The sequence below is a fragment of the Balaenoptera ricei genome, chromosome 3 (genome assembly GCF_028023285.1).
Source record: "Balaenoptera ricei isolate mBalRic1 chromosome 3, mBalRic1.hap2, whole genome shotgun sequence".
Lineage (NCBI taxonomy): Eukaryota > Metazoa > Chordata > Mammalia > Artiodactyla > Balaenopteridae > Balaenoptera > Balaenoptera ricei.
This window is the reverse complement of record NC_082641.1, coordinates 36,273,347-36,293,643: the sequence shown is the minus strand read 5'-3', so window position 1 is coordinate 36,293,643 and position 20,297 is coordinate 36,273,347. Positions and strand designations below refer to the sequence as shown.

The following is a 20,297-nucleotide window of genomic DNA, read 5'->3' as shown; positions in this document are numbered from 1 at the left end:
TGGTCCAAAGAGTCAGAGGACTTCTCTAATGTTTTAATTTACTACTAAGATTTACTAATTTAAATTGAAAGAGACTTATAAAGATTATTAAAAATCTAATATCTTTCTGATTGTGTGATATATTTTAAGGAAAACTGTTAAGTATGTTGTTAGTAAATATAACCTTTATGGAAACACACTAAGAGAATTAATTTTTTTTAAGCAACAGCTGTGGAAGAAAAACTCACATACCCTTCTGTAGATACTGTGTGGCAAAACCGTAGAATCTGGATATGATTTTGACTTAGTTTGAACTCTTGCTAGTTTGGCATCAAACTGAATCAAGTTTAAAAAGAAAGTTGAGAACATTCTAGTTAAACAATTAGAAACAACTGTTTCTATAAATATAAGTATAATCCATTGTATCCTTAGACATATCTGTAATTCAAGTGTATTCACTGTATAACAGAAGATAGAAAAGTCTTTAAGAAAGAACAAGGAATACCCAAACAAGATTAACCCTGGCTGCATTTTAAAATTACCTGGGGAGATTTTTTAAAGAACCAAATACCTGGACACTACCTTAGAAACTCTGGGGTGGGGTCAGCATCATTTTTTTCTCAAGACATCAGTTGATTCTATCATGGAGGATTAAGAATCTAGTAAATTAGGGTTGAGAATCTAGTTAACTTAAAAGATAAATAAAAATATTTTCATGTTACTATGAGGGTACTTTGTAAAGAATATGTAGTATAATCACAGTCATGGGAGAAAAACATATACCCTTCTGCAGAAACTTTGAGGCTAAATAGTAGAATTTGGATATGATTTTATTGATTTAGTTTGAACTCTTGCTGGTTTGGCATTAAAGTGAATTGGGTTAAAAACATTCTCATGGGCCATTGTTACAGTCATATTTTTTGCAAAATCTTCCATTACAATTTTTCCTTCAGGTTGACTTTAGTGTAGCCTCACTGTGAACTAAGAATAAACTGTGAGATTGTGTTCTGGTTTGGGGAGAGAAATGGATAGTTATAATGAAGATAAATAGCAAAGAGTTCTGTATATCAAACAACAAACTTGGGCTAGACCAGTGACAGGGCCACGATGGCAAACAAAATGCACATTCCCAATCAGTGGATTAGAAGTTGATAGCCAATCTTGAAACACAGTCTACTGTATCTCAGTTGGCCATCCATCCCTCACTGTGGTTTGTGGGTACACTTGACCAGAAGGCAGGAACAGCAGCAAAGAGCCTCGAAAGTCAACATCAGTCCCCTTTTGCTCAATAATTATAGAATCTTCAACACTGTATCTCACCAAGCACCTCAGGATACCAAACTTTAAAGAACATGAAAACTAGGTTATCTTAACTAAGTAGGTGAATTCTAACGACGTAAGGTAAAGTGAGAGTCAAGCTGAGGGAAGAATGATGGAAAGGGAGATTAGAAGGATCTAGACAAAAATGTAAACGGCAAATATATTGTCAAAATATCAATGTCTTTGAGATTCTGACACCTGATTAAGCAACCAACTGAGAAGGCTTTTGACCCAAGAACCGGAACCTCAGCCTTTGAGATGCCCTACTTAAAGTCCCTTTAAAAAAATCTGGTTTGTCTGCCTCTTTATTTTTACATATTTATTAGGAACAAATTAGTCTCTTTTTATTTTAAATAAAGAAAAAGAAATTTCCAGTTAGTTCACCAGGGTTCCACAATTTCTGCTGAGGAGAGAGTAATGTTAAGGATTAGAAGCACTCTCCCCACAGCTGGAATGGTAGTCCTAAAAGGCTGCATAGACTCAGCTGTAAAATGCAGGTAATATGAGTTATCTGTGTCTGCTGTCAGAGGAAAATACCCTCTCTGGAAACCAGGACCTTTTGAATGACTGAAGAGTCCCACCTTGAGGCCAAGTGCTGAAAGGCAGTGTAGCTAACAGTTGTATTGTACAAGGTTTAAGCATTGCATGTGATGGATGAAGAATGAGCATGTGTGAAGCCCTCTCACAGGGTTGTTTCTAATCCTGAAATTTATCTCACTCTGATGACAAATAACCGAAGTATGGCCTAGACTAAGGGATGCATCCTCAAATTTAGCAGAGCCTTAAACACTTACCTCTAGCTGTAGTTTGATTATTTCATTTTGTTTTTCCTTTTCTTGAGTTCTTAACTTTGCATTTAACTCTGAAATTTCCACCTCCTTTTTCTCTATCAGTTCTTTATTCTTTTCTTCACTTAATTCAACTGCATAAAAACATAAATTCATCTTAACATTTCAAAAATCTTAAATTTTTTTTTTGTATTTTAAACAATCTACAAGAAAGTGGAATTTATTAATAAAAACATGTATTTTAGAAACTGTTTACATGCAGGGTAGCTTTTATATACTTTTAACAAGCCCCTGAAAAATGCTTGCGATGCAAAGGCTGCCCATTGAATGCTTTTGAATGAATAAACTAATTTGTACTCTTAAATATCTAGAGAATAATATTCTCTAAATGCCTAGAGAATAAATAGGGGATTTAATGGTTAAAGAGGGACACAAATCCTGGGTTCCTAGTTATAGAAGGCCTCAAATTACAGGATGACTCTAGAACTACATCAGCTTTTTCTGGCTCCCTCACCATTTCCCTTCATAAGCATTTTGTCCAATAAATTTCTTTGACTGTCTACTGCCATCTTGTCGGCTCTTTGGAGGACCTGAGCTAGCACAAGAAAACAGGTATGATGGGGCACTTACTGCTTTGTAAGAAATGAGGAAGCCATGATTAGTGGTATATGGAGTACTGGTGGTTCCTAGTATACAACGGGGGTCTGATTGCTGAAGATTTTACCAGAAGTAATCTGGGGGAAATGTCCTGGTGGAGGTGAATGCCTTGCAGGTGTAATGAATAGTTCAGGCATTTGAAAGATAGAGGGAAATGATGCCCACAAAGACAGTAGAGTTGGAGAGTTACTGCTAAATTAAATTGACATCCTACTGAGGGATAATGAGAAACAGCTGTTAACAAGAATTTAAAGATTTAAAGAATGTGGCTAATTATTAGAGAAACGCAAATCATAACTACAATGAGGTATCACCTCACACTGGTTAGAATGAGCAGCATCAGAAAATCTACAAACAACAAATGCTGGAGAGCGTGTGGAGAAAAGGGAACCCTCTTGCACTGTTGGTGGGAATGTAAATTGATACAGCCACTATGGAGAACAGTATGGAGGTTCCTTAAAAAACCAAAAGTAGAATTACCATATGACCCAGCAATCCCACTACTGGGCATATACCCAGAGAAAACCATAATTCAAAAAGACACATGCACCCCAGTGTTCATTGCAGCACTATTTACAATAGCCAGGTCATGGAAGCAACCTAAATGCCCATCGAATCTAGAGAAATGGTACAGATGAATGGGTTTGCAAGGCAGAAATAGACACAGATGTAGAGAACAAACATATGGACACCAAGGGTGGAGGGTGGGGGATGGTGGTGCTGTGATGAATTGGGAGGTTGGGATTGACATGTATACACTAATATGTATATAATAGGTAACTAATAAGAACCTGCTGTATAAAAAAAATAAAATTCAAAAAAAAAAAAAAAGAGAAAAGGAAAACAAACAAAACAAAACAAAAAGAATAGGTGTGAGAGCCAGAGGGACTCTTTGGTAGCTTACAAACAGGCTCTCACCAACTCTAGTGGAAGAGCAGGTAGAGCTGAGCAACAGAAAATCTAATCATTAAAGTTGCAGAACTCCAGAGATGTTGAAATGTTCAGCCAAAACAGGTCTGCTATGCTAAATCAGGGTCCTAGTTGGGAACACCTAAGATCATGAAAAATAGGACAGGAACATCTGGATAAACACCTGTGAGGATGCTGGCTTTGACAACTCCCCTGAATGCTCAGAAATTGCAGACCTACTTTTTCCTATTAAGAACTAGCGCTAACCTAGCTGATGAAAGATGTTGCGGAGGCTCCTCTCAGAAGATGCCCCTCCCTCCTCTTTTGGCTGCTAGGCCAATAACTAGGGTTAAAGCGCAGTATAACCTGGTTGGGGGAGTGCTGGGACTGATAAGGGGGGAAAGTGATTATACCCCAGAGAGCTGCAAGAATTAGCTAGGTTGTATTGGAAAGAGCCATGTGAATACCCTTGAGAATGGACTTTGAGGGTGCTGGATAGAAGAAGACGGAAGGTAAGACTAGGTAAGCAAGAATTCATTGACTTGAAGATACTCTTTAGGGACAGGGGACATAATACCCTAGCAAGGACCTAGGATATGGGACAAACTCTGTTAGAGTAGCCTTAGACCTCTAGAGAAAGCACTGGCCAAAGCTGAGTGAAGTGGGAATACCTGAGATGCCCTGGCAGATAGTAGAGAAAGGCATAAGGAGGCTCTCGAAAGTTGGCATGCTTGAGTGGATATGTTATGTAAGGCAAGATAACTCAGCAAAAGATTATGTTCCTTAGGAGGGCCCAGAAGACACACTATAAACCAGGACCACAAGGAATGTGCTGGTGAGAGAAAAACCAGCACCACCAAGAAGTTCAATGGTTGCTCTCATCTGCAAGCTAGGGCTGACAGAAGAGGTGGGTATACAGTTGGGCTCATTAATATCTATGGGGATGGTGTCCCCCCTCCCCGACCAAGTTGTAGAAGCCAGATGATGGTGCTTAACTGCCAAAAACCAGGAGGCCACAATTATCATAATGAGCAGGAAGGTCAGAGAGCGGCCAAAGGGGCTTGATTTTCGAGAGTTGTAGAGTTAGTTACTGGATGAGCAGCCAACCTGCCTAACACCTAGTACAAAAGAATCCAAATGGAGGAACAGGAGGCTGAGGGTACATGCCCCAGCTAAAAATTATGATCCTTTGCTCAGTTCCCCAGTCTGAACCACGTTTTTGGTCTAGAACCTGCTGGCTGAAAAGACACGGTTAGGTCCCTAGGAGGAAGAACATTTCAACAATCCCTCTTCTAGGTTTCTCCTGAGGAAGAAACATCCACAAGAACCACGGAGAACCTGCTACCTGAACTCCTATGGAGAAGTAGGTATGTGTAGTATAAGAAGGGGACAGTTGTGGCCATGAAAATGCATCTTTCAGATCTCCAACTTCAGGGAACATAATTGGCTCATTGTCTTCATGACCATGTTTATGCTGAGGTCATGATTCCCAAGAGCTGCTCCTAGCCAGTGACTGAACTTGGCAGGGACACTAAGGCAGACTTGTTCCTGAGAGTTGCAGAACTTGGTTGATGGGCAAATTTGGCCCAACTTTGCTGAAACTTTCTTATAAGTGTGTCACAGTCTAAGACTTCTCTTGCCCAACACACCTTCCTTTCTTCTCTTCTTCACAGAGGTTAGACCTGTATCATAAACCCACAGCTAACCCCGTCTCCCCCAGTTCCCTCCCTATCTACCCTCACAAATGTTTGCCTTAACAAACCTCTTGAATGTCTAATTCTGTCTAGGCATCTGCTTCTCAGAGAACCCAAAGAAACTGCAAAACTCTTTTCTAAAATGACTGTATAATTTTGTAGTCCCACTAGTAATGTAGAGGGTTCCAATAGCTCCACATCCTCACCAACTCTTGGTATTGATAGTTTTAAAAAAGATTTTAGCAGTTCTAAAAGGTGCAATGTGGTATCTCATTGTGGTTTTAATTTGCATTTCCCTACTAACCAATTATGTTGAACGTGTTTTCATGTGCTTACTTTTCATCCGTATTTCTCTGGGGAAGTGTCCAAATATTTTGCCCATTTCCTTACTGGGTTGTTTGACTTCTTCTTCTTCTTCTTCTTATTTTTTAATAATTTGCTCTTTTTTTTTTTTTTAAATTAATTTATTTTTGGCTGTGTTGGGTCTTCGTTTCTGTGCGAGGGCTTTCTCTAGTTGTGGCAAGCGGGGGCCGCTCTTCATCGCGGTGCGCGGGCCTCTCACTATCGCGGCCTCTCTTGTTGCGGAGCACAGGCTCCAGACGCGCAGGCTCAGTAGTTGTGGCTCACGGGCCCAGCCGCTCCGCGGCATGTGGGATCTTCCCAGACCAGGGCTCGAACCCGTGTTCCCTGCATTTGCAGGCAGATTCTCAACCACTGCGCCACCAGGGAAGCCCAACTTCTTATTATTGAGTTATAAGAGTTCTTCATAGATTTTGGACATAAGTCCTTTATCAGCTATGCATTTGTAAGTATTATCTCCCTGTCTGTGGCCTGTCTTTTCATTTTCTTAACAGCGTTGAAGGACAGAAGTTAATAGTTTCGAGGAAGTTCAATTTAGAACTTTTTCCTTTATTTTTTGTACTTTTTGCTTCTTTCTAAGAAATTGTGGCTAACTCAGGGTCACAAAGATTACCTTCTATGCTTTCTTCTACTCGTCTTATAGATGTAGGTTTACATTCAGACTTATCCATTTCAAGTTAATTTTTGCATATGGTGTGCATCTAGGCTCATTAAGAAAGTTTTTAATACCTTTATGAAACCAGTTAACTCTCAACATAAGTTCATGAGACTTTGCTGAAGGAAGAATATTTCATTAGTGAAATTATATTCAATATGCTGAGTATATAAATATCAAAGTTAACTATACATTTTATATTGATTTTACAATGATATTAACTATTTCACATTAAATAATGTTAAGTGCAAACTCCATGAGTCCAATTTCTAAATGCTATAGTTTTTTTTTTTTTTTTTAAATGGTATGTGTTGGGTCTTCATTTCTGTGCGAGGGCTTTCTCTAGTTGCGGCAAGTGAGGGCCACTCTTCATCGCGGTGCGCGTGCCTCTCACGGTCATGGCCTCTCTTGTTGCGGAGCACGGGCTCCAGACGCGCAGGCTCAGTAGTTGTGGCTCACGGGCCTAGTTGCTCCGTGGCATGTGGGATCTTCCCAGACTAGGGCACGAACCCGTGTTCCCTGCATTGGCAGGCAGATTCTCAACCACTGCGCCACCAGGGAAGCCCCTAAATGCTATAATTTATATCACATAAATATATAGAAAGGAACAAAAACTAAATTCAAATGTGTCAAGGCAATGTTTATTCAGAATACTGGCAATTACTGAAAAAAGTTTATATATCTGTGTAAATTGTTTTATGGTATCTTAAAATTCAGTAAATTAAAAATAAAAAACTTACCTTTTTTCTGCATATCTTGATAAAGTTTTGTTATTTCTGTCTTATGTTCCTCCTCTTTGATTTTCATTTCACTCATAAGTTTGGCAATACTATTCTTATATTCCTAAAGATTAAAATATACATTCATCCTTCAATTTGAGTATGTGTAGACAACTTTTGATTAATTAGAAAGATGAAATTTTCGTAGTTTATATTAATTTTTGGTATATAATCGTATCTAGAGGGGAAAGATATTGTTCATTGTTTGAATGCTCAGCTTTGAGAAGGACCAATTTCTGGTCCAAGTAGATAGAGACCATCTAGAGACAATGATTTTTTATCTTTGCCTCTGAATTCTCATCACTATATTCAGAGCATATCATAGATGCTCAAAATATTTTGTTTAATTGTATGAATAAATGCCGTGACAGCATTAAAGTATGTGAAAAAAGCGCCAAAGCTATATTTTAAAGCCAACTTTAGGCACTGTTTGATAGCCTGCGAGCTTACCCTAATGTAGGATGAATCCCTTTGAATGTGGGCTGAATTTCTGTTTCTGAAAATTATATAAACATTCCTAATTCCCAGAAGGAGGTTAAGCATTACCTATGGTAAGGGTTAGTTTTATGGGGAGGCTAAAGAAGGATGAATTTGGGGTTTGAGAAGTGCTCAACAGCCTCCTGAGGTTAGTTTCTTAGGTTGTTGAAGCATAGAAGTGATTTACTACGCTAATACGGAGAGTGGCATTGAGAGAGGTGTTGAGAGAGAAATCCTCCAAAGATAAAACTTACAATTTTTCCAGAGGTATGTTTCTACATAAAGAAACCACTCACAGGCAGGAGAAAAGGAAAGCAGGAAGAATAAAAGTGAGGTGGGATAGTAAGAAAGAGACAATGATCAAGGCAAGAGGCTCAGAAAAATCTCTAAACACCGTAAAAGCAGGGACTTTGTTTTTACTCACTGTTGTATTCCTAACTCCTAGTGTATATCCCTTGATATATATTTTTTGAATGAATGAGAGTCCAAATAAGAATTAAGTCAGAGGTTCTTAGCCTAGACCCAGTGAATAGCTCCTCTAGATTATCAAAAATTCAAGGGGATATAGTCAGGAGTCCTACTTGGGCTACTTTTTTTTGCCAGGCAACTTGCAGGAATGGCTGAACATATCCAACCATTGCCTTTGATTAAAGCTGGGCAGGTGACTAAAGGGGTGAATCTCATGAACTGCTATTTTTCCTATGTTTGTATCTAGATTTCTAGATGGGCAACTATAGAGTGCCTTTCATAAACTACTCCTGACTCAGATGGTTGCATTAAGCAGTTACTGCCCTGGGAAACCACAAGAGACAAATCTATGTATCTTTTCCCCATTGACTTTGCCACCTGAAATGTTGCCATTAATTTGGTAAGACCCAGGATTTTCACTGCAGCCTCGAGGCATAAGGCTATCCTAAATGTCTGGGCTGGGGCCAGGCTGTATCTCATTAGGTTCTTCTCCCCTAGTTTAGCCTGTGCCAGCCCCAAGGAGTCCGATCCTTTCCTCTTTTTAAGAGGACAAAGTTCCAACAAGTTATTCTTGGTTGCCTTCTTTTCATTTGCTTTCTGGGAACTTTAAATTCCAAGGGACAGCTTCTGGTTATATTTTTGTTCTTATAAAACTTAATAATTCTTAACATATTCCATAAATATGGCTGTTAAGTAACTCCTAAGTTTGTTTCTAGGGAGTGGTTCTCCATATGTTTTGGATGTGCCTGGAGGTTTTGTACTAGAGAATTTTCATTGGATTGAGGTAATCTTTCGTTTGCTTTGGACAGCGATTAATAAGTTCAGAATCTTGGATCACGGCGTTTTCTCTGTAATTCCCATCCCTCTGAAAATTCATAGTATTCTAGATAAAGCAGCATTCTATGACTTGACATTTTAGAAGAGAAAAGAGGCAAAATTTTCCCCCTTTCGCTCTGTCCCAGTTACACCCTGACTTCACTTTTATTGTTGAACTCTAGAGGCAAGATATGAAAATGATGGAAAAATAAAGGATGGGATATAATCCCGAGATATTTAAATTATTTCAAAATTGGTGATGAGAAGCTAAATTTTCCAAGAGCACAGTCAGATGCCATTCATTACTCCTGAGTATTACCCAGAAGCCCTGGAAGGGTTACAGAATTAGCCTGTATTTCTTCAAAGGCTCCTCAAGTGAAGAACCAGATTGAAATAGAGATGATCCTTCAAGTTGAAGTTCTAAGCTGGATACAGATCCAAGTTGAGTTTTGGAAATCTTAGGTCTGCCAGAGTTTGACATATTGGCTCTTAGGAGATGAGAAAAAATTAGCATAATAAACTTCCCAAAGGGCAGAGGGTTGGGAACTTACATTTACTGAGGACCTTTTATGTTCTAGGTACTGTGTTTTATGTTCTATAATTGCCATCATGGCACTGTTCTTATAGGAGAGAAGAAAACGTAGCAGAGGGTATGTTGGCCCTTGGGAGAAAATTAATTGGTGATCCACATAAAATGCTCTCTTCATTTAGATGGTACAATAAAATTGCAATAAATTACTCAAATCATAAATATTGAAGACTCATTCACTTTATTATAAAAAAGTTTTAAAGTGCTAATTGAGTATATTCTACAGTAAAAAGTCTATTAACATAATTTTAAAATATATGGCAAAATTATTTCATCCTTTTTTGTTAGAAAGAAAAAGTAATGCAAGTGATATGTTAGTGCATTATAGTCTGTAAAAAGCCAAGGGTCCTCAAAACTTGTATTTTCTAAAAAAAATTTATTTATTAAAAATTCTGGCACTTCCATATATATTTACTCTAAAACTTTTGGCTGTCTTTATTAATGAAAAAAACTTTTTTTTTTCTAATTTGGGAAGACAGTGCTCCACAGGGATCTGATTGAATATGAAGACACACAAACTCACCTGTTCATGAGTTTTTAACTTTTCTTTCATAAGATCAGCATTTCTTTTTAGTTGTTCATTTTCACCTGTGTAAAAAACATCAAAGAATATCCTAATATATAGAACTTTTTAATTAATATGGGAATATGTTTAACTTTCAAGTTTCCATTCATGTATGTATTCAACACATGCATACAACATCAACTACACACCAGGCTCTGTGCATGACATTGGGAATGTTGAAACAAAAAAATTATTGCTCCTCAAAGAACTTACAGCCTAGTGGTGAGACAGATGTGTAAATAGTTATGATATGCTATGATAATTGCTCTGTAATGGCAGTGTGTCTGAAATATGGCGGGGAGCTGTGGAAGAAAAGCTTAGGTCAGCTTGAAGTCAGGAAAGGATTTGCAGAAGAGGAACCACTTGAGCTGAGACTTAAATGCTAAGTTGGAGGAATGCGTTCCAGATACAGAAAACTGCACAGAAGACTTTGGGCTTGAGTGAATATAGCACATTTGGGAAAATTACAATTCAAATACAGTATTGTTGGCGTGTAAATTGTAAGGAGAATGTGTTAAATAGGTTGGAGATGTAGCCTAATAGGAGGTAGACATATTCTATATGAATAACTTTGAATTTTATTTTATAGGTTACAGAATCATCAAAGAATTTTGAACAATGAAGTGAAATGATTAGTTACATGTTAAAAAGATTATCCGGCAGTGTAGAGGATGAATGGGGGGTGGGGGTTGACCCCAGAGGAATGGATATCAGTAACAATAGATCTAGTAAGAAATAACAGAAGCCTAAATTAGGTCACTGGCAGTAGGAGACAAAAGGAAAATAAAGATAACTATTTAGATGATAGAATTAACAGGAGACTTAGTGACTGATTGGATAGCAGAGGCAAAAGAGAAAAGGGAACGTTTGCCTTCTAGGTTTCTGATTTAAGTGGTTGAAAACTGTTCATTGGTTTGGGAAAAATTAAAAGGGGAAGATTTTTAGGAGTGAAGTGATGAATCTAGATCTTCACCACACCAAATTTGAAATGCTTGAGGTATCCAGGAGAATATTTCTCGTAGGCTGAGAAACATTTAGAGGTGGCCAAAGGAAGACTATCTTATAAAGAAGACTAAGAAGTGTCCAGAGACGCAGGTGAGGGTGTTACTAAGAAAAGAGAGTTTAAGGGGGTTATAATCAATGGCAGTAAATGCAGTAAAAAGATAAAATGAAAGAACTTTGAATCTGAAAACTTTGGGAGATGTTCAATTGTTCTAAGTTGAAGACTAGGTGGAGGTAAGGAAATGGAGATAGCGAGTGCAGACTATTCCCGTGAGATTCGATTGTAAAAGGAAAGAGTGAGGGTAATTGGAAGGAATAAACTCAAAGTCAAGAAAACTTTGTCTTGTTTGTTGAAAAGATGGGAGAGATCTGAGTTGTTTAAGTGCTGAGAAGAATGGCCAATAGAAAGAGGGAAATGAAAGAGAGAAAAGAAGAGACAACTGAAGATGCAACATCCCAGAAGAGAGAGGTGAAGAGAGATGAGAGTTAAACCCATGCGGAGAAATAAACTTTGGATAAGAAGAAGGATTTTCTTTTTTCTAAGCTAATGAGGAAGGAAGGAAGGATATCCCTGTGTATGAATACATTGGAGGAAGTGCAGTGGGAAGAAGGGGTGGTAGATGACAGGAAATGAGGTAGTTTATACCTGAGAGCTTTCATTTTTTCTGTGATATAGAAAGTAAAGTAGGTTGAAAGAGAAAGAAACATTTAAAGTTGGGGGCTTAAAGGATGAAAATTTAAAAAGCCAAGATAAATTAAGGGTATAAGTGACACTGGGACTCAAAAATTAAAAGGAGTCTGCAGTGTATGATTTTTAACCAATAGCCTTCAGTAGCTGTAGCAATGCAAGTAAAACAGTGTACGGTTGGATTGATCTGTATTTGAGGATTAGTATAGTTTGTATTGCAGAACGGGTGAGGGAAACAAAACTACTGTCAAAAGAGAAGATGAGTGATATCCTAAGCTAGAAAGAAAGGGAGGTTTTTATCTTTCAGCAACATTATTAAGAACCACAGTTGTATTTATATAATGCCTTTCCATGTAGAACTTAAATAAGAAAAAATGAAATTAATTAAAATGTAGTTGTGCATCTTTAATTTGTCCTACTGTTTCACACCTATCATAATTGACATTTTTTGTATATAACCAAAATGTTTCTCTTGATGAAGGATGATGGAGAAGGAGTGGTGCTTCACAGTTTTCTGTATTCACTCTTGTAAACCTATAGGTGTTTTTAGGAGAATCAGATATACTTAGATCAGGAAAGAGCCAACCCTGGTATAGTGCATGGTGAGAGTTCAAAATAGAGCCAGGATCTCTACCTGAGCCAGACATTAAAGGTGTTCAGAGCTAAAATTAGGCCAGAAGTAGGATTGGAGCCAGGACTGGAACTGGAAATCAGTGTGAGATAGAGGTCAGGACTTGAGTTCAGTGCCCAACTGGGATCAGTGACAGGGCTGAATGAGACATTAGACCTGGATAACAATAATTCCAAGTTCTGTATTATTCATACTCTGTTTGTCATATTCACAAAGTAACTTGCTGGGATATTGATTGGGATCACTTTGAATCTATAGAACAAGTTGGAAAGAACTGACATCTTGACAATATTGAATCTTCCTATCCATGAACATGGACTATCTCTTTATTTATTTAGTTCTTCTTTGACTTACTGTATCAAAGTTTTGTAGTTTTTCTTATATATATCTTATACATATTTTGTTAGATTTATACCTAAGTATTTCATTTTGGGAGGTGCTAATGTAAGTAGTATTGTGTTTTCTTTTTTTATTTTTATTTTTTAATTTAAAAAATTTATTTTATTTATTTATTTTTGGCTGTGTTGGGTCTTCGTTGCTGTGCGCGGGCTTTCTCTAGGTGCAGCAAGTGGGGGTTGCTCTTCGTTGTGGTGCGTGGGCTTCTCATTGAGGTGGCTTTTCTTATTGCAGAGCATGGGCTCTAGGCATGCAGGCTTCAGTAGTTGTGGCTCAGAGCCTCTAGAGCGCAGGCTCAGTAGTTGCGGTGCACGGGCTTAGTTGCTCCGCGGTATGTGGGATCTTTCCAGACCAGGGCTCGAACCCATGTCCCCTGCACTGGCAGGTGGATTCTTAACCACTGCACCACCAGGGAAGCCCCAAGTATTGTGTTTTAAATTTCAAATTCCACTTGTTCATTGCTAGTACATAGGAAAACAATTGACTTTTGTATATTAATCTTGTATAGCACAACCTTGCTATAATCACTTAGTTCTAGAAGTTTTTTTTGTTGAATATTTTAGATTTTCCATGTAGATAATGATGTCATTTTTGAAAAATGTTTTATTTCTTCCTTCCCAATCTGTATGCCTTTTATTTCCTTTTCTTGTCTTAGTGTATTAGCTAGAACTTCCAGCACAATGGTGAAAAGGAGTGGTAAGAAAGGGTTTCCTTGCCTTGTTCCTAATCTTAGTGGGAAAGCCTCTAGTGTCTCACCATTCAGTATAAAGAGATTGTACTAACTAGGCAAAAAATATCTCTTGTATCTATTGGAATTGCTGAAGTATCCATCACTGAAAAATAAAAGAAAAGGTATTCGATGTTTTCCTATTTATAAAAGCATGCTTGCTTCTTTTAGTAAGTGAAGCAACTGTAAAGGGAAGCTAATCATCTCTATACACCTATCCTATCCACTCACCTCACTGAAGCTATCAATGTTAACAGCCTGGTCTGTATCCCTTCTCTATTTTTCTCCCAGTTTATACAATTATATATAAACATACCACACATTTGTACTGGTTTTATTTGTTTTTAACAGTATAAAATTGTACCATATATATTACTTTGCAAAAAAACTTATTTCTTAAAAATGGACATTCCTTCAAGTCTATACTTTTTCTTTGCATTTTTGTACATACATTTTAATAATTTTACATAAATGGGGTCGTATCATACATGCTGAGATACTTTTAGGGAACTCTTCCATTCTCTTTCTTTCTGCCTTCTTCTTCTCCCTCTTTTTTTCCCATTGCCTCCACACCCCTAGTGTAATTGTGTATCCTTTTGTGTTTTTCTCCATGTTCTTAACCTCTGGATCATACATATGCACACACATACACATTTCCATATTTTTATTCATATCTTTTGCCCATTTAAAAATTCTCTTTATCTCTGCTGATCAATTAGTAGAGCTCTTTGTATTGCAGATATAAACTACATTGGTATTTGAAAACACTTTTTCAAATAAATTATTGGCTTTTTGACTTTTGTGTGACAAATAACATGCAAAGTTCTTTTTACATTGTTGTCTGTGCTTTTGTTGCATTGATGTTAAGAAAGTCTGCTGGTCTTTTTTTTCTTTATATAGTATCTGAGGTTCCCAGATTGGTTAAGATGATATCCCTCAGCTCCAAGTTGTACATTTTTCCTGGATTTTCTTTTAAGTTTTTATTGTTGTTTTTACACTAAAGTTTTTTTTTAATCCATCTGGAATTTATTTTTGATGTGGTGGGAAAGCTTTCCAGATGGTAAGCTAGTTAGGCCAGTACCATACTTTAAAATGCCGTTCTTTTTCCAATAAACTGAAATACTCCTTGTGTCATACATTACACTAGCAAATATTGGGGTCTATTTCTAGAATCTATTTCATTCTTTCCACGGATGTATTTTTCACAATTATGTTGAAAGAAATATTTCTACACTTTTCAAACTACTTTTAATTTAAGCAATACTTTTTTCTTAAGAAATAGCTGATCATGGATTAGCCTACTTTCTCAGATAATTCTCTTATAGAATAGCACTAAATACGTGCTATTGCCCCTTTTTAAACATTCTGATCAATGATCAGTTTTGACTAAATCATTTTGTTTAGTACAATTTTGTATAGTAAAGTTGCACTGTACATAACAATGTCTTCCTTAAAACTTACCCTGTTAGAGTATAAGGTCCTAAATAAATTCAAGTTATTCAGACTCAGTTTAGATAGGAAAAAAGCAATATTAAGTTGTAAGAAATTATCTAGAGAAAACTGGCAAAAATAAGTTTAAATTCTACTGAATTTGGAGGTGCTCCATATTTGCAGCTGATTTCATGTGTCTCTCTCTTTTCTCTTTTTTTACTGCCCATGTGTTTAAATTCCTGAAATTCAATTGATCTGGGACTGGTTATATGGTGATAATTCTCCTCTAATGGAGAAAAATCTCCAAGTCTTTTTTTTCTTTTTGCCCTGGTATTAGTAGTCACTGGTCATAAATCAAAAGGCATAATGTCACCATCTTTCATATAATGAGCTACTGAAGTTTCTTTCCTAAACCAGTATATAGAATAATATACAATAATATAAGAAATATTCCTATCATTTGATATATTGTAATGAATCATACTCTCTTTCTATGTTCATATCCTGAACTCCAAACACGTATTACTTCAAAGATAGGATGAATTCATTCTTTGAGGTATAAAGACTAAAGTTGAGGAGTAGAGGATAGGGTAATCAAGCAACAAGAAAAAAAGTCCATAGTATAAAGTGCTGCCAACACTCGTGCATAACCTGCATGATGGGCCCTTGCCTCTCTCCACCCTGATAGACAGCATATCAGATGCAATTCACTAAATATTGTTTCATGACTTTCCTTCTTGGTGTCAGGTTAGCAGTAATAAAAGGAAGAGCTTCTTTGGTCCTTGACAATGAGAACATCTCAGAAAATATATTTAACTTGATCATCCAATCACTCATGAGAATGAGAGGCTCATGTTTTCCCTTAAGCTATGAAATTCCAATGGTATTGCCATAAAAGTTTTAATACCTTGGTAAGAGGGACCAACCACTATGTCATGTATAACTGGTAGGATGTTAGGAGGGAATAGATTGGCCAACATAAATAACAAAATCTAAAAAGTAGTGACAAACAGATGAAGTGCTCTAAACTAATAGTCTCCAAACTCTTAGAATTGTGTGCCCTCTTGATAAAAATAACGAGCATGGGCTTCCCTGGTGGCGCAGTGGTTAAGAATCTGCCTGCCAGTGCAGGGCACACGGGTTCGAGCCCTGGTCCAGGAAGATCCCACATACCACGGAGCAACTAAGCCCATGTGCCACAACTACTGAGCCTACGCTCTAGAGCCCGCGAGCCACAACTACTGAGCCTGTGTGCCACAACTACCGAAGCCTGCTCGCCTAGAGCCTGTGCTCTGCAGCAAGAGAAGCCACTGCAATGAGAAGCTTGTGCACTGCAACAAAGAGTATCCCTGCTCGCCACAACTAGAGAAAGCCCGCGTGCAGCAACGAAGACCCAATGCAGCCAAAAAACAAAATAATAATAATAAATAAAATTTATGAAAAAAAAGTGTGTACATCCCAATTCATGTTTAGTTATTTATAAATTATATATATACTATTTTCTAATTGTATATAATTCTTAAAACAGATAAAATAGAAGTAAAAAAGGTGAACTAAAGAGGAAAAATGTTAATTTATTCTAATATTATTTAAAGTACTGTTATAAAACTTTAAAATTATTGAATCATTATTATTGTTTACATTTTAGTGAAACAATGGAAATGAAAATGCATCAACAGTTTTTACAATGTTGATTTAACTCTTCAAAGTCTGGTTTTAATATTCAGATTGTTTTGATACTTGGTTTTAATGGAACAAACTCATCACTGGCTGCACTTACTAAATCACAATACAGTCATCCCTGATTATCCTTGGGGGATTGGTTCCAGGACTCCCTGTGGGTACCAAAATTCATGGATACTCAAATCTCTTATATAAAATGGCATAATATTTGCATATAACCTATGCATATCCTTCTGTATATTTTTTATCTCTAGATTACTTATAATGCCTAATACAATGTAAATGCTATGTAAATAATTATAAATACAATGTAAATGCTATGTAAATAGCTACTAGCCCTTGGCAAATTCAAGTTTTGCTTTTTGGAACTTTCTGAATTTTTTTTTCAAGTATTTTCTATCTAGGTTGGTTGAACCCATGGATGCAGGGCCTGCAGAGATGGAGGAACTACTGTATTCGTTTTACAATCCCAAACACCAATTATGCAAAAGTGATTGTTTTTGAAATTTTGTCAAAATCCATCTTCTTTGGTGTTAATTGTTTTCATAAGCCTCTCTAAAGATTTTTAAAAACAAAAAACCAAACAAACATTTAACGAAAGGGTTCAAAATCACTGAGAATCATTGAAAATTTTTTACTGAATTTAGCATTTCTATGCCAAATTTAATATGCAGGTGAGAATACTTAAAGTTGACACACTTTCAGCTTCCAAATCACTTAATGATAGAACCATTTCCAAATATTCATTTGAAAACAGTCTTGCTATAGATTAATTTTCTCCCAAAGGCAGTTACTTGGCCACCATTGGCTGACATTTCATCAGGTATGATAGATTTTCATAATTTTTAACTTTTTAATATGTCTGATGAACTTGTACAAGGGTAACAAGTAACAGCTCTGCTACTTTCTTATTCTTGACTTGCGTTTGTGTTATTAGTATTATTGTCAAATGTATTTTATTTCTTAAAGCTACCGTCTATTTTGAAAGGATTAGTTTGATGGTAAGTAGCTAATATAATATATAAACCCTCTTAACCAGGTACATGTAAACCATACTACATGTCAATACACTGAGACTGGAGAAAAAATAAAGATGGAACTGTTTAGTTTTAGAACTCCCACTCTCCTTGGGAGAAGAGGAATCTTGTGCATTATAAATGATGCATAACTGACATACAGAAAGAGTAAGGAATAATAATAATAAATAAATAAAAATAAAAATAAAATATTCTCTTAGTTTCGGGGGAAAAAAAAAAAAGAAAGAGTAAGGAATAACATTCCACTATTAAATTTTCATCAAATTATTTGCCTTGATTTTTAGATAAAAAAAATGTAAATAGGAATTTCATTGTTTTCTTTCTGCATCTCAATGGATCATCTTTTACACAGCCCATAAGCCCCTACTGAAAAGATTGATGGATGAGAGTAAAGGGAGGTATCATTTCTCTTACAGTGGTAGAAGAAACTCTTAAGCCTAGAGTGTAACTGATTCACCAGTTCAATAATGCTGTCAAGAAACCATGTCTTTTCTTTTTTTTTTTTAGTCTTTTCTTCCTGCTATCCTCAAGCTGTCATAATTTTCAAGCTGAAAGCAAAGAGTCTGCAACAATTTCAGGCATTATATGCAGACTTATCAGCAACTAGAAGAAAACATTTTTTTGGAAGAGAGGAAAATTATTCCAGAAGCCCTCTGTTGGAGTTGGGGTGTAATTAGCTTCCACTGAGGCATATGATTGTGTGGATGAAGAATGGATGTCAGAAAAAAAAAAAATCAGGTTTTTATTAAGAAGAGGAAATACTTTCTGGGGAGGCAGACATTTGTAACCACTGTAGCCTAGATAAGCAAATTAACCATACAATCTTGACAATCAAATGGATGAAACAGAAGAAAGACAGGTAGTTCACATCTATCACTTTGCCCAAACCAAGGCCTGTAGAAACACTGGAAAAATGAAATCAATGAATTGCTATTTCTTCCTGAGAGACACCATAGAATATCTATTTTCAGAAATGGGTTATTAAAAAATTTGTACTACCATATCTGTGAAAAGATGGTGCTCTTGACCATTGGTTGATATTTAATTTCCTCTTACAAAGAAATAACATTTAACATATTCATTATTGAATTATAATTGACTTTCTGGGACTTCAAAGTATTTAACATTAATTTCTGATAGATATTTTATTTGAACAAAATACTGGAAAGCGTTAAATACCATTTGAATCCTGTAAAGGATTTTGAACATACACAGTTTTTAAAAAGTGCAGGTAGGCGTTGTATTTAGTCAGAGAAGGGAAAAGTTGTTTTGAGCCATCAGCATTGAGATGGACAAACGAAAGCCCAAACCAGGTGTGGGATGGGGATCAAATGCTGGGAAAAAATGAGCAGAACGCTAGAACCAAGTAAAGTGAAAATCTAATGGACAAATGGCGATCAGACGTCTGCAGGAATTAACCAAAAGAAAAGATATTGGAGATGGTATGGTTCCCTATCTATCACCCTTCTTGATCTCCAGAACAGCTTTAGTGATGTATTAATATGGAAATGAGTCCTTTATGTACTGCAGATGCTGTTTGACAATGTAAGTGTGAAGTATTCTTATACAATTTCTATATTTGTTTCATCAACACTTGAGGAAATATTTTAAGGGAAAGCAATGGGGAAAAAGTAAGAACTAATAATAATTCTTAAAAATAGATACATCTCAATTAGAATATTATAACAACTACAAGGAATAACACGTCAAATCAAATAAATAGCATATAAGATCACCACTGTATCTCACCTACATATGTAAAGTTGTTTCTTTGTGATAAAAGCAGAGGACTAAGATGAAAAATTCCTGTTTGATGTGAGTTTTATGTTGGAAGAGACCTTGGAGGCAATTTAGTCTAAACTCCAATATAGCAGAGGAAAATCCCACTAACACTGCACTGTAGCTAAATCAGAACAGGACAAAACACTAGGTTGCTTCATTTTGTAAATGGTAGGCCTATTGATTGGGTTAGCATGACTAACAAAAATAAGATAAGCTGAATGTGTTGGCTTCATTTACACAAACATAGCCTTAGCTTATGACAAAAATTAAAATGTAAACTAAACTATCACTGAAGTTTGAATAGAATACTCATCATGTGATTACTAGTAATACCCATCCTTCAAAACGGAACACAGGGTTATCAGACCAAGAATACTACTGAGAATAAATATACTTCTAACCTTTCAAAAGTAATAGAATTATTATAATCAATTATAAAACCCTGATGTCCTTGTCAGGATATGACTGAATTGTTCTGTTCAGCATGACATTTCTTATTTCACAATAATTTAGGAAGTATTATTAAGTAGTAAGGAGCCCTGCCCTTAGCTGATGAACTTAACAAGACCAGATTAAGAGAAGTTTACTGTCAGAGATGTAAAAACTCTCTATTCTTTTTTTTTTTTAACATCTTTATTGGAGTATAATTGCTTCACAATGGTGTGTTAGTTTCTGCTTCATAACAAAGTGAATCAGCTATACATATACATATATCCCCATATCTCCTCCCTCTTGCGTCTCCCTCCCACCCTCCCTATCTCACCCCTCTAGGTGGTCACAAAGCACCAAGCTGATCTCCCTGTGCTATGCGGCTGCTTCCCACTAGCTATCTATTTTACATTTGGTAGTATATATAAGTCCATG

The 20,297-nt window shown here is 36.4% G+C and overlaps 1 protein-coding gene across 4 annotated transcripts in view; it reads right to left on the bottom strand.

Annotated features, from left to right (window-relative positions):
* Positions 1–20,297, bottom strand: part of CCDC152 (coiled-coil domain containing 152) — a 34,099-nt gene that overhangs the window by 647 nt on the left and 13,155 nt on the right. For all 4 annotated transcript variants that reach the window (XM_059916319.1, XM_059916318.1, XM_059916320.1 and 1 more), the window contains 4 exons: positions 10,015–10,079; positions 7,103–7,205; positions 2,094–2,221; positions 232–315 (listed from right to left, as the gene is read on the bottom strand). In XM_059916319.1, coding sequence (XP_059772302.1) covers positions 232–315; positions 2,094–2,221; positions 7,103–7,205; positions 10,015–10,079 — 380 coding nt within the window. The remainder of the gene's footprint in view (positions 1–231; positions 316–2,093; positions 2,222–7,102; positions 7,206–10,014; positions 10,080–20,297) is intronic.